We start from the raw sequence: 15580 nt of genomic DNA, 5'->3' as shown, positions 1-15580 counted from the left end.
GGTGTATACTTTTCGCGGTCTACAATTTTTCTTAATTAATAGAAGAACCCTGTCAATAATTTCCATCTGAAATTTGTCAACCCTCTTATTTAACTCTTCGTAGGGTTGAAAATTTTCTCTGAGTGCTGTTGTGTACGCCTCTTAAGTAATGTACGCCAAGTAAAAAACCTTATCCAATTCGTTATATAGATCCTCAATAATCTGTTGAGATTTAAGAACAATCTTTCCATCCTCCTCCCCTTCTCTTAAAATGTAAATACGACTCTGAATCGTTTCAACAATTACCGACCGTTCTTTTTCGTTTTCCTTAATAATCTCTTCATGTATTTGTTATTGATTTTTATCGGCTTCTGTAAGGATTTTGAAAGCAATATCTTCTGCCTTACTAGCTTCCTTAAATTCTACAAATTTCCTCAAAATATTCCTATGGCTATGATTACTGCCTTTGGACAAGATTCTTTTTAGAAGATTTTGGTTACCAAGTATGTTAGAACGACTATTTAATCTAGAGCTAGCATTATTAAGGTTAGTTGGTCTCCATACATCCGGAAACCAGAAATTTTTCGGTTGATCTCTCTCAAAAGCCTCCAACTGGGCCTTTTACCTCTTTCTGCTTCATTTCTACGTTTCGTTTTTTCCATGTCTCTTTCTTTATAGGCTACTCTAGCCCTTTCGTCCTCTTTTCTATTCTTTCTAATTTCATCTTTCTCAGCCTGCATTTTTCCCTCATATTCTTTGTGCTCTCTCTCAAAGGCCTCCATATTAACCTTTCTTTCTATTTTCCTACTTTCTCTATGGACTTCATTCGCCCTTCTCGGTCTTGAGTTAATCTTATCTCTGTCCGACATTATTTAAAAATTCTGTAACTTCAAAATACCTCTTCAGTCTAAATGAAAATTCTTTTATCCATGTAACTTCCGGTTTCTCGCGAAAAATTGCTGCGTGTCAATTAGCCTGTTATCTTTGCACTTTAATTAGTTGCGCGATATATTGATTCGTAATTTTTTTTATTATGATCCAACAAGGCACAGCCCATCATAGATCTTCATAATTCTGTTAATTGATTCCGTATTTTTTTTTCTCTCTTTATATGTAATCACAATAGGCTACTCTGTAGGCTAAATTAACTTGACTCTTCGAAAACACGGAAATCTTGCTGCCACCAATGTTAGGGTTGATAGCCACCAATATTATACCGATAGACCACAATGCCACCAGTGTTATAGTGGTAAGCTACAATGCCACCAGTATTGGCGTGGGAATATACGGGTGTCACCACTTATTGGAGGGGAAAGCCCCGGCCCCAAATTATAATGTGATGCCCGCGTCTACCACACTGGTTCTGCAAATATCGGGTTTGGTACTACCCTATTTACAGTATACCCTATCCCAGGGTATGATAACGTGATCGAGTGGTCAAATAGCCACTTTTTAAAGCCATGTGTACCTGCCCTGGGTTACCACTGAAAATCTAACTCTCTCCTTGGAGGTAACAAACCCTCCTGTCAATATAATAATGACGGTATCTCGTAACTCTATTTTTACCCTGCCTGGGTTCCGGGAAAATTTAGTACACAGTTTGTAGAAAATGCCTTACTTGTATTCTTCCAAACAGTCACATATAACAACCAAAAATATATGCTTCCCCGAATGGGGTCTAAATGCAGACTAACTCAAAAATATTATTCTTTACAGCAACTGTTCATAGGGATGGACCTTCGCTTCGCTATTTTGGACCAGGAAGTCCAAAATAGAATTTAGTTCAAAGCTTACTTATTTCAAAACAACTATAGCCTAGCAACGAGACTTTAAATTGTCATTATACTATAGGCAAATCTAAGCAAATATAATTACGGAACGAAAACAGGTCATTTATCTGAATCGAAAAGAAACAGGGGTAGAACCCTAACATGAGGGATATTTCTTTTGATTGCTGCTTGTAATCATAGAGATCCAGGAGCTGGGTATGGAAAGAATGGAGCCAAGCCTCTTCTTCCTCCAAAATTTTCGAACTGATTGAAGACAGGAATTCAGGACCAGTAATAAGGGTTTGAGTGATCAGACCCAGTTGGGAGGCTTGTTTTGCAGCCTGGTCTGCTCATTCATTTCCTGTTGTATCACAGTGTGCTGGAACCCATATATATAGAACTGATAGACCATTTCTTGCAAGTTGTGTAGCCAAATTCTCAATCTCAATGGCAACATTTATTGCTTGGTGCTGCTGGTGTGAAAGGTAAATCAGAGCTGACAGTGAATCAGTGCAGACAATATACTTCTTATGTTTGACCTCTGTTTGGCTTGATATGGCTTGAAGAGAAAACTTAATTGCAATAAGCTCTGCAGAGAAAATTGTCAGGTTGGGGGGTAAACGGTAGCAAAGAGACAGGCTCTGAGAGGGTTTAACTACTGCACAGCTGCATTTTGTTTCTGTTTTTGAGCCATCTGTGTAAACTTGGATGTAGTCCTGATATTCTGCCAACTTTCCCAGGAATATAATTTTCAATGTTGCTTGGGGAGGCCCCTCCTTTTTTACAATGTTGATCTTAGGAATAATCAATTCCCCAACTCCTTTGGAGACACCAGGTGAATCAGCATTCAAATTAACTGTCAGTCTGCCATTCTCCGCGAGTTCTTCTGTGCAAGGAAGGCAAAGGAGTCTCTGGAAAAAGGGCATCTCTGCTGGTTTATAGCAGACATAAGGGTTGTGGTGGCTAATGATTCCTTTGTATATAATGTGGTTCTTGAGTCTTATCGTCTTTGCAAAATATCTTTCAAGGAGATATTTTCTTCTGGAGTGAAGAGACTGGATTCCCACTTCACAGTACATAGCTGCAATACGAGTTGATTTTAGGCAACCAAGGGCTCTTCGTAAGGTTGCATCGAGGGCAGTGTCAAGTCTCTTCAGGAGACATTTCTTTGCAGATCCATATATAAGTGATCCATAGTCTATCTTGGATATCATGAATGACTTGGCAATAGTTGAAGTAAAGGCTGTGGGGGCTTCTCTTCTTCTAAGGCAGAGACCATTCATGAAGTTTTGACTTTGTTTGAGACTGCCAATCAGCTCAGTCAGATGGGGTTTCCATGTCATTTTTTGGTCAAATACAACTCCCAGAAAGCGTGCTTGTTCTGCATCCACAATCCCTTGTCCATTCAGTTTCCTAGAGAGGTTGCAATTGAATCTTCTAGTGATACAGTGTCCCACATTCTGTGGTGTAGGTTAAAGTCACCACTAATTATTTTCACATGGTCACATTCGTTCACAATCAGTTTGAATTGTTTCAGGTAGAATTTATATGTCTTTGGAGCCTAAAAGTTAGCAACACTAATCCACTTATCACTTCCAAGTAGTTTTATGTTAATTATACCAGCCTCCATTTCTCCTTGTGGACTGGGGTCATGTATTCAAAAAGCTAGGTATTTTCTTAGTAGGTGATGCTAATGATCTAAAGTTAAATCCCCTTTGTAGTTCCCTAAACTTAAAACAAATAGTAAAAATACCAACAACAAAAGGAAATTCAACCCTTGATTTGATTTGCACTAATTTGCAGGCTTTCTATGCCCCTCCTGTCCCCTTGCCCCTGGTGGGAGGAAGTTACCATTTTTATTTATTAACGAAGCCTCTTAACAGCTTTAGTCATATTTTTTTTGTTACTGAGTTCTCTTAACGCCCAATTTCCAATGATAGCCTTTAAACATTTGGATCTTGGATTACCAATGAAAACTGGCTGGCCCTCAAAGGAAAAAATGACATTAATTTTAAAGTCTCCGAATTCCAAAATCTGAGTAAAACAAAATACATAAATTCCTTCCCTGTGAAAAAAGTAAAAACATTCTAATGACAAACCATACATTACTAGCCAATTGAAAAAACTAATTAGAATTAAATTGAATCTACTAAAGAGTGGTAAAACATCCGAGGCGAACTCACTGCGTAAACATATAAGAAAAGAAATACGTAAATCTGCTTCTTCATATTACAAATACAAAGTCCAGGATTTATTTTCTACAAAGCCAAAACAATGGCATAATAGAATAAAGAAAATTTGTGGGAAAAGACATAATAATATAGATTTCCATTTCCAAGAAGACCCTTCAGTTGCTGCCAATGATCTGAACAGATTTCTTTCTTCCATAATCCAAAACCCCCCTCCCCTTTCTTTTGACACTCCTTATAATTTGTGCTCTCTCAATTTTCCCGTTATTTCGCCCTCGGATGTAGAGGCAAAAATTAATAACATTAAAATGTATAGTACATGTCCATTAGACATTCCGATTGTACTAATTAAAGCCTTTGCCGACAACCTCTCAGAGCCTTTGTCCTTACTTTTTAATGAAATTACCTCTACTGGTAAATTTTCAAATTGTTGGAAATTAGGTTTTATTACTCCCGTAAACAAGAAAGGTGAAAATCAAGATTCTGATGGTGTCTGTCCCATTACTCTTACTTCGGTTTTTTCAAAGTTATATGAAAGCTTTTTAGGTGAATTGTTGAAAGTTCAAATAATCCCAAATACTGACCAAAGACAATTTGGTAACCTACACTCTACTCCAACTACCCATTATCTTGTTCACCTTATGGACACAATGTGCGAAACACTCGAAAAACCCAATAACTGGCTCAATGTTATCCCTGTTGACTTGCAAAAAGCTTTTGATTTAATCAACCACAATATACTATTAGAAAAGATATCTAATGACTTTCAAGTTGACCCTTATTTAATTAGAATAATTGCGTCTTTCCTCTCTAACAGAACGCAAGTCGTGAAATACCTGAATGTGTATTCTGATCCCCTCCCTATTTATAATGGTATGCCCCAAGGAACCCTCTTAGGTCCAATTTTATTTCTTACAATGATAAATAACCTTGGTGTTTATTTCCCGGATAGATGGAAATTCGTTGATGATCTAACTGTCTTAGAGACATGTTCCAAAAATTCCAAAAGCAACCCAATATACATCTTGGAATCGGTATCAGCCGAAGCTCTTACTGATGATATGAAAGTCAACCATTTAAAGTCATCTGTTCTTACTATTAATTTCCCTAAAGCTCCCCCTGCCTTTTCCTGTACAATCTCCCTTGAAAATTCAGTTGTGAAATTACTGGGTATTACTATTTCAAGCAACTTACAATGGGATTGTCACATTAATATCATCTCAAAGCATACAAATGCTGTATTTTCCCTCCTTAAACTCCTTAAAAAATTTAAATGCCCTAAATCGCACTGATTGAGGATTTTCTTGTCATTTGCACGCCCAACTCTTGAGTACGCCTGTCTTGTTTGGCATCCTCGCATTTCCATTGAATTGTCAGACAGAATAGAAGCAGTACAAAAAAGATGCCTAAGAATAATCTTCAAAGAGGATAAAGCACTATGTATTTCCCTTTTTAGGAAAGCTACTCTTGTCATCCTTAAGGAAAGGAGAGCAAAAATTACCTTGCGTTTTGCTAACAATGCCCTTCATAACCCTCGAACAACTCTTCTTTTCCCCGGTCAATATTCACCCCTTCGACCCCGCCTCCCGCGTTCTGTGTTAACAAAAATCCCCCTTCTCGCCCCAATACGAGTTTGCACGGAAAGATATAGAAGAACTTTTAGCCCGTACATAGTTGACATTTTCAACCACTTAATCTCCGCTGCCCCCCCCCCCCCACTCGCTCTTTACCTCAGAGTTATTAATTTAATGCCCATTTTGCAAATTTGGGGGTTTTATATTTATGTTTGTTAGTCACCAACTAACTTATGTTGTTTTTTTTTGCTGACGTTTGACGTTGTTATATTTTTGCTGACAACATTGGCCTTCTAATTTTATGAGTTTACTTTGTACTTTGTTTTTGTTTGGAACATTTTTATGTATTTGACATTGGCCCTTTTATAATTTTCTGCGGTTGTGTGATTGTTTGTTTTTGTTATTCTTTTTTCGCTGTATTGGACGTTAGAGCGTGAATTCGGCCCTTTTGGGCTTGTGATAGCCATTTTTCAGCAATAAATCTTGTCTTATCTTACAAGTGACAGTAGGCAACCACCTGTTTTGTGGACTCCGTCCCAAAGGGCAATATTGTACCCTGTTGAAATCGTGGACAGTATTAATATGTATTTGAATTAAATTTTCGTACAAAAATTCGTTAATGCCATACAATTTAAAAAATTTGCGAGGTGCTGACGGCTTCTTTATTGTGTTACAAACCAGAGAAAAAATGGAAAATAATTGCTCAAACACAAGCTAAGAACTGTTTCTCTTGCAGAAACAGCCTAAGTGTAAAAGCGGGACTTGTGTCTTCTTTATATTCTGTTTCCCATCCCAAATTTTGGGCGAAAAGATAAACATATTGCATGTTTTGAACCAGAATCATGTCAGGGCTTTCAGTTTGTATAATTGAAGAACTAAATTCGGCAAGTTGCGTGTCTTTTATCCCTCCCGCCGCTCATCCCCTGCTAACCTTTTAGTTGAAATATAGGCATATTCCTACTTCTTTTGAAGTGTATTTTTGCAAGGACTTCCAATCTGTATGATTGAAAGTCCAAACTGGGCCTCTCTATCCCCCCCCCCAAAAAAAGAAAAACAAACGCTTTCTAGACTCTGCACCAGCCTTTTAATATATAAGTGGGTATTTTTCACCTTTTTGAACAAAATAATGCAAGGATTTTTAATCAATGCAACTGTAAGACCGAAGTGGGCTTATGACCTCTCTAAAACTACCAATATAGGTTCTTTTTTTTAAAATGAATATTAAAGAATGTTCAATCAATATGTTTAGAGAAGCGTAGCGGGACAATCAATGCTTGAATACCCCCCCCCCCTCCCACCCATACTTTTAAGTGGAAAGGTAAACATGTTGCACTTTTGGATTAAAAACTTGGAGGGATTTTCATTCTATTGATTTTAGGCACAAGAGAGGCTGACCCAATGAGGCAATGATGTTAGTTACCCAATGCTCTTAAGTATAAATAAAAAAAAAAAGTTTTTTTAAACTGAAAGTAAGGAGCGACATTAAAACTTAAAACGAACAGCAATTATTCCGTATATGAAAGGGGCTGTCCCCTCCTGAACGCCTCGCTCTTTACGCTAAAGTTTTTTTTGTTTTAAAAAATAAAGTTGTGAGATAGAGTCAAACTTAACGTAAAGAGCGAGGCGTTGAGGAGGGGACAGCCCCTTTCATATACGGAATAATTTCTGTTCGTTTTAAGTTATTAACGTCGCTCCTTACTTTCAGTTAAAAAAAATTGTTTTTTAATTTAATTTCTGAATGTTTTTGAATTAATGCAGCTTTGATTCGGGCTCACCGCACATGAATAATTAAAACGAACTTTGCATATTAATTTTTTTTTTTTTTTGGCTAAATGAATTTCTCGAAATTTTGTTCTCACTTAGGCTAACTTACGAATTAACTTACGTAACGAACTTCTATATTGATATATTTTTATTACGTATATAAGGGAGTATGCCCCCTAGCCCTTCCTCCGAGAACTGGGGGGGGATTAAGTCATCATCAAAGACATATTAATTAGATTTTCGACTATGCTGAACAAAATGGCTATCTCAAAATTTTGATTGGGTGACTTCGGGGAAAAAATGAGCGTGGTAGGGGGCCAAGTTGCCCTCCAATGTTTTTGTTCACTTAAAAAGAGCACTAGAACTTTTAATTTCCGTTCGAATGAGCCCTCTCACGATATTCTAGGACTACTGGATCGGTATGACAACGCAAAATTTGTTTGAATACATTTAATATGAAATTTATCAAAAAAGTTTTGAAAAATATTCAGCATTAGTCTAAAGACAGGTTATAAAATTGAGGTACTGTATTTGTCTAGTAACTTATATAACCTTGGAAAAGACATAACTACAATCAAAGGTTTAAAAGAAATTTCTTTGGTTTTCTTCAAGGGAAATCATCACTTCTTTTGCTGTAAATGATTGCACTCTTCTGTTGTAGGTACCAGTGATATTTACTTTATTCTATAAATTAAATTCCAAAATCTTAGGAACCCTCAATTTTTTCTAAGAAAACTTCCATTATGAACTATAAACAAGTTTCCGCTACGTCAGGCTTGTTTGTAGCATGGCGACGAGGTTAGGCTGGTAGGACTTCAGTTTTTATTTTGATTTATTAATTTCCTTTAAAAAGATCCATCTTCTAATTACTTGATTAACTTTTATGCAATAAAGGTCTTGATGACCAGAAACATAAATTGGCGGTTGAAAATAAGCCCATTGGAACTGATGGGTAGAAAATCAGGGTCCACATGGGAGATTATATGTACTAAAGTAATGGAACAGTTTTGTGTTTTGGTTTCGAGAGCTGGATTCTGACATTCACTTACCTTGTGACATGTCAAACTTATTGATAAATGTGATGTCAGTACCTGGATGTGATGAGGCCCACATGAGCTAGGTATATAAGTCTTACCCTCTTTTCAAAGAACCAGTAAATTTCTTATCAGTAGAAGGGTTCTATCATTGATACCGTGCTTCTCACCCTCTTCATATACCTTAATATCTTTGGCAAAGCCATGGTAAAGTTTATTTCCGACTCTCAATCCTAAAGTATGTTGAATGGTTTGTTGAGTCTGGCCACATAGCCACATTATTGGGAAATACTTGTCAAATTCTGATTAATAAAAAAAGCTAAAGATTTAAAAAATAAAACTATGGGATAATGCCAATAGTAGCAAAAAATGTGGTAGATATTTTGGAACATTGTTGACGTTCAATCTTCAGCACCAGAAAAATAATATAAAATATGAAAGTGAATCATAATTTTATCATTTTCAATTCCTTGATTAATTTTCATTAAATGAACCTGGACTAATTTCGTGTTGTTCTGGTTCTAATCTTAGTTGCTTTGTTTCATGAATTTTTAGTTTTACTTTTAGGATTATTATTATTTTTTAATATTAAATTTTTTTAGTTCTTTTATATATGTAATTATTCGTTTTCTTTAGTTTTCATGTTTTTCATATATGTTGTTTTTTCCGTCCTAATGGTGGCCTGTGAATATTTATCAAAATAGCTGCTATGTTGTTTTGCTATTGTTATTTATTTAAGATTGCTAATGTAGCCCACAATATTAGTTCCAGATTTGTCACTACTCAGCATAGAAATCTATACGTTTTATTGCATGAGTGGTAATTAAAGCTAGGTGCCCACAGAAAGCGAATTTTTTTCGTTGACCAATTCGTCAGTTCGCATCACGAAAGCGAATTCGCGTGGTATGCCTCACAGAACGCGAAATTTCAAATATGATTTCAAAAGACAGAAAGAAAAGAATTATAGATTGTTACTGCTTTTTTCTTTAAGACGTCGGAGAGATAAGCTGAAACGATCAAGAAAGTTTTGGGTGACGTATTTTCCTGTTTTTAGAAGTTTATTGTATTTCGTATTGCGAATATCTACCGTGCGAATAAAATTCGACTCGGAGTTGAAAGGTGCGAACTGTGAATTTTGGACGTACGAAGATGAAAATATTCGCCTGACGAATTCGCCTAGCGTCAGCGAATTCGCTTTCTGTGGGCAACTAGCTTAATACATGGACTAAAATATTTTAACAGTTGCTAAACCTCTCAAAAGATGCCGGACTTTCTTTAGATGAATAAAATTCACTTTTCCGGTTTCGATCTGGCGTTCTCAGCTTTTACTGGCAAATTTTTATGCTTCCCAATATAAATTGTTCTTACAACTATATACTGGTTTTATTAGATTGCTGAACTCGTTTCCCTGAACTCACCTACTTACTTTTTTTTGTTTGTCACGTAAGTTTTTTTTTAATTTGTGAGCCATACTTCCAAATTTTATCAGTATATACACCTCCAATGACACTGCAACAATGTAATATCAAAATTGCTTCCTCATGTATTCTTTCCCTGTATGTATAAAACAACATAAAAGGTTGGTTGGGCACAGCAAAAAGTATAAAACAAACACTAGTGTGCAAGACTTATTGCGCACTGGTAAAATACTTGCCTGGGGCCATGTTAAAGGCTGATCTTAAATAAGACAAGTTTTTTGCCTCAGAGAAGGCTGAAGTCAAAAATAATAAACAAAAAGAATTGTTTTGAATTTGTTTTCAAAATTGACTTAAAAGTAGAAAATAATTCTTTTTTTTCTCAAAATTCTATGAATATAAGTGAAAACGAGAGGCGAAAAACGGATGGGGCTTTGCATAACTTGATTTTTTTTTTAGCTCATTTCCCTCAACTCACCGACTTTTTTCATTTATGCAATTATAACTTAGATTTTAATACCTATGTTATGTAAAGCCCAAACCGTTCTGCCCCCCCCCTTTCTTTTTGCTTATATTTATAGATTATCGAGAAAAGTTTTCTTCCTTTTAGTCTATTTTCGAAACGTGTTTAATTTTTGTGAAATATATTTATTAATAGTCACTTAGCTTATTGACCCTAGGTTTTTAAAGTTAAATTTTATCTGTTTTTTGTTTACCTTAATGTGATTCTTTTCCATTTATTACATTATTGTTTTTTCATCATTAATATGCCAAGAAGTTGTCTCCACGTCTTGTTTTGTTTCCGCTTTTTATGTGTGTTTAAAATATATTTTTAGTATTTGGAGTAAATCAGAAAACATAAAAAGCTGATGATTGGAAATTTAATTTCTACTTGGATTATATCCGAATACGCCCTGATCCAAGGTGCGTAATGCCTTTTGAATAATCAACTATTTAAACTTGTGAATATGATTTTAGATTTTGCTGTTGATGTCTTTCGCAAGCTTGGTACTAAACAATCCATTGAGAAGCTAACTTTAGACAGGGCCGCGACTATATCAAGGGAGGCCTGTATTTCACCTTGTTCCTTGATACTGGCAATACTCTATTTGGAACGTTTGACACTCAAAAATCCTGAGTACCTGGGCAAAATATCTTCATCTAGATTATTTATAATTTCTGTGGTATGCTTTCTTTATTATTATGATTACTTATGCTTTTTTGTTTACCAAACAGAATATTGACTTAATGCAAATTTTCATTAAACTTTTTCACATAAAGACCAATAATTCGCGTTTATTTCCTTTTTCTCAGTCTTGGAGTGCTACGCGTTGTTGGGGGCAAATCCTAACCACGGTCGTCTGGGAACCTGACGCTTTCTGTGTTTTCCTCTCAGATAAGGCCTAATCTGATTGTTTAATGTAGAACAAATGCCTACATCAGTCCCCTTTCTTGGGGGAGGGAAGGAGGGGGGTAGCTAATTTTTGCCCAATTCTAATTCCACCACACAGTCCTGATTACGATTCTTGGCCTAATTGAATAACATATACTACCCAGTGAATCTTTTATATGAAAGTACCTGTTATAATCAAATTGCCATTTATCTTGCTTATGTCTTGCTATTACCCGCAGAATTTTAGGTACCGGTTCAGCTGCTTGTCGCGGGAGCCGTTGGTGCGAAGGAGTTGTTCAGGGGGAGGATTTCACGAAGCCGCGAATTTGCCAAAATACCGAGACTAAACTTAAAACACAATTCATCACGGACTGCCAAAAGAGATGTAAGAGTAAATTGTTTTGAAAAGTAGCACTAATTGAATTTTTTAGATATATTCATCTCCTCCTAGAGATTTAGTTAATAATTTCAAGGCGGTCCCTCTGGTTCGAAACAATGGCCCGAAGACAATAGTTATGAGACGTAATTTCCCCCATAGACCCTCTTAGCTTCCTCTAATCTTGGATACTAGTAAATATTGACATTCTGTAAACCAACTTTAATTAGATTTATTTTCAGTTGTTAATTATTATATCTGTTTATGGTCAGAACTGTATTGTCAAAACAATTGAAAAAAAAAAACTGATTTTCAAGCCACATTTTTGATGTATTGTGTAATTAAAATGAACTGAAAATATAGAAAATTTAGCCTGCAGGGTATTTGAGCCAATCTGAGGGGAATTCCTCCGGATATTGTACTGGTTTGACGATTTATGGTTCGGAGTTGCAATATCAGTTGATAAAGGAGGTATATAGATCAGGTTATTTTTCAATTATATTAAAATTCTTGAACTTTGTTGTTCAGGAAATAGACCCAGGAAAACAAAAGGTCATCATAAGCTGGTTTTTAAAATTTTAAATACTGATTAGGAATCAGGGGGATCCTGGGGTGTTAAAAAGTCAATTGGGTCCATAGGCCGTCAAACAATGGCCAACATCCCCATGGAAGGTCCAAGTGGCCATGGATTTTAATTCTTATGAATGTCAACTTCTATCCCCAGCTTTCCCGACGACTAGAAACCTGCTAAGTGGTTAACGCTCTTAACACATTTTTTTAAATCCGGATGATCGTTAGGCTACTTCAACTTCCCACGTGTTCTTAGAGGCCCAGATAGACGTCCTGTTTGCTATAAACTTGGAAAGTATCATTGAGTACCACAGACGAGGGTCACAAGTCTGTAATGTTGGTCTCGAAGTAGGTGATCAGGATTGTATTTCATATTTCATTGGCTACTACTGTTCAATAGCTAAAATTTTCTCTTAATCAATAGTTAATTGAAAATACAGCCTAAGAATCCCTTTGTCTGCCTTAACGAAAACTTATACGAGTCATGAAGCAAAGCTTGGTCTTTGGCTAGAAACGATAGCAGAAGGGGAGAGGGTTTGCCCCTGCTCCCAAATACATCTGGATTTTAAGATGATTCGCATGCTTTCTTATGTATCTCATATAGTTCAACTGTTGTGTAAATTTTGCCGAACTTGTCGTCGTGAAACATAAGCCCTTATTTTAATTCGCAGCTTTTGTTCCTGTTTCTTTCTTTCTTTTTATTAGTCTTCTATGTTTTAATTATGCTGTGAATTATGTCATAATTTGGTGAGAGGTTTGATATTTATCCTGTAAAACAGGGTAGTTTTTATCGTTTTAATTTAATCCCTTTTTACGTTTGTTTTTTATGGCTTATTTATATTTTTTTATTTGATTTGTTTCCTTTAAACTTCCTTTTTTGTCTTGTAACTTGCTTAACGACACTTAAATTTCAATATTCAGCCTTACTCAAAGCAACTGGAGGCGGTATAAAAAATATAAAAGCAGGAGAGAAATTAAAGAAAGAGAGAGAGAGAAATTACAACTTGAAAGTATTAAAGAAAATTATGTAAAAAAGTTCAGGTTAGCACTGGCTTTGATAGAATCTAAATTAAAGTACGGCGCACAGTGGCCTAATTCAAAGACAGTTGACCTATTCTAGTCTAAATTTGTGGGGCTATAGTTTGTTATTTATCTATCTATTATGCCATTTCAAGATTGGTGGCAGCGTTAGTTTCTGCTGTCACATGCGTTGTTTTTCTGACCAAAATTGAACATGCAAGTTTGTCTTGTTCATTATAATCAAGTTAATCTTTCTGTTTAATTTCTTTCCTTTTTCTTTTAGATGGTTGCGTCAAAATTTATGAATGATGAAGGCGTTGAAGACGAGGTGTACAATGACGAATGGGCGGCTTCATCTGGAATGGACGTTAGTGAAATTAACGAATTAGAGAGAGAATTTCTCAGTGCCATTGTAAGTTTGTTTATAGTTGATGAAGTGATTTCAAGGTTTTAGCTTTGGCAACCTTTTTCTTCTTCTTCTGGAAAAGTAAAAAAGGGCTATTTATCTTCTGTTGGGAAAACCGGGTTTCCTTAAGTAAATTGAGTTTTTTATTTTGAGTGCTTATTGTTGAAAGGGCTCGTTTCAAAGTGTTCGAATTTAAGCTAGGGGGAAATCAAGAAGGACATCAATGAGTTGTGAAAAATATTTTATTTTACTCTCAACTCTATACACAAACACATTCTCCCCGTATTAATTATAATTATATAAGCCAGGCATGGTATTTTAAATCATGATTTGTCGTTATTGGGCATTTGCTCTTTCAAGGTTAAACAGGGAGCATTAATTTGGGAAATAATGACTCGTATTTCTAGTGAATAAATATTATTAATAAATTTTTTTATTAATAAATTAAAATATATTAAATAAATTTTATTATTAACAAAATTCTGGTAACAAATAGGTTTAATCTCAAAGCAAGGTTAAAGTAGAATAAAATTTAGTCATCTAAATTCAAAATGAATTTTTTACAAAAATATATTTAAAACTAGTCGTGGCATACGAAGTTTATTGGCGGTATAGAGGGTTTAGTGGCCCTGGTATGTCGAATGGTATCACATGCAAAATCGCTGTACTTCCATTTTTTGTAAATATTCTTATTTGAAATACCGCGCAGGTCGCTATTGTCCACATAAATGAGTAAACTTTAAGAGGATTCGATACCTCAAAATTATTTTGTGAGCCTTTACATTGGCTGGCCGTCTCAAAAACACAGGGTCCATTAGTGAATTCTCCCAGAGGACTAGTTATCATTAAAAGCTGTTGAAAATTTGTGGTTTGATCATGAAATTGTATTGAAAAGACAGTGAAATTTTATTTCCTCTGTAGTGGCAAAGTTTTCAGTCAAGGTGGGCAGCACGATAGGGAATTCCCGAAGCTGCAAAATTGATCAAATGTCAATTCTTTTGAGCTGATTTTTGGCGTTTTCCGGTATGGTAAAACATTTTTAGGGACTACCCTTTCCTGCACTTAAAACATAAATTCTGCTCTATCTATTCGAAAAGAACAAAATTCATACTTTCTAGTGATATAAGTTTCATTACAACTGAATATCTCTATCTCTGGCACAAAACGAGAGAAACTAAATGGTTTTTCTAAGATTTGTTTTGGAAAGTTGCCGCCGGCTTTTTCTGTCGTTTATTCGGATATCTTGCCTTACCCAAGCTCTGCAAGCTATGGCAAGACCGCTCAATCATTTCTGAATAGTTTGGCCATACAAACTAAAAACGTGAACTAAAAATGGAGTTTTAGAATGATAAGATGTTTTTTAACATCAGATCTTTATTTAAAAAATTCCATTTCATAAGGCTCGAAAGGCCGAATTCGTATTTCAGCGTCAAAAAACAAAAATAGGACAATAATGTCAATAAAAAGAAGTTAACAATAATAAACTTAAAACTTATTAAAGAATACAAAGACTGGCTTTGAATTTAAGGCTCGTTATGGCTGTAAGCAGGGTCAGATTTAAAGCTTTGACGCTTCCAGGCCCAAATGTTTCTGCCGATCCGTTTTTGGAGATTTTCGGGGAAATCCCCGAAAATTCGCGGATAGTAGAAGCACTGAACATAACGCAACTGAAGATCCAAAAGTAATGAAAGGGAGAGGTAGTACAGAGCTCTCAGCTGCCATTCTTGGGAGATATCTTATAGTTTATAAGTGGCCACGGAATTTCTGAACTCAGTGATAATTTATTGCGCCCCCTGTCTTTGTGCACCCCTAGGCCCGGGAAACGTGGGCCCAGTGGTAAATCCTGGCCTGGCTATTGTATTGGAAACTAAACGCAATGACGTACTGTGAACACAGGTGGCTAGTTTTTAATGTATGATCCTTTCAAACGAAAGCTTTCCTCTGATTTTCTGTTTGGTTTGTTTGGGTTCTAGGTTTGGGATTTTTTGTAAATTTAGATTCAGTAGCTATCTCAGTTAGTCTACGCTCTTTCATACCTTACCCATTTTAAGATATGATTTCCTTATATTTTCCTATATATTTCCGCTATAT

At 35.7% G+C, this 15580-nt stretch overlaps 1 protein-coding gene across 1 annotated transcript in view; it reads left to right on the top strand.

Annotated features, from left to right (window-relative positions):
* LOC148947622 (protein CNPPD1-like) overlaps positions 1-15580 on the top strand; it is a 52141-nt gene that overhangs the window by 19764 nt on the left and 16797 nt on the right. The window contains exons 3-4 of the mRNA XM_089095323.1: positions 10703-10908; positions 13367-13495. Of these exons, the coding sequence (XP_088951449.1) occupies positions 10703-10908; positions 13367-13495 (335 nt within the window). The remainder of the gene's footprint in view (positions 1-10702; positions 10909-13366; positions 13496-15580) is intronic.

This window comes from Artemia sp. Qi Xiang Cuo, chromosome 10 (genome assembly GCF_049724085.1).
Source record: "Artemia sp. Qi Xiang Cuo chromosome 10, ASM4972408v1, whole genome shotgun sequence".
Classification (NCBI taxonomy): Eukaryota; Metazoa; Arthropoda; class Branchiopoda; order Anostraca; family Artemiidae; genus Artemia; species Artemia sp. Qi Xiang Cuo.
The sequence above is the reverse complement of the archived record's forward strand: the minus strand, read 5'-3'. Positions and strand labels throughout refer to the sequence as shown.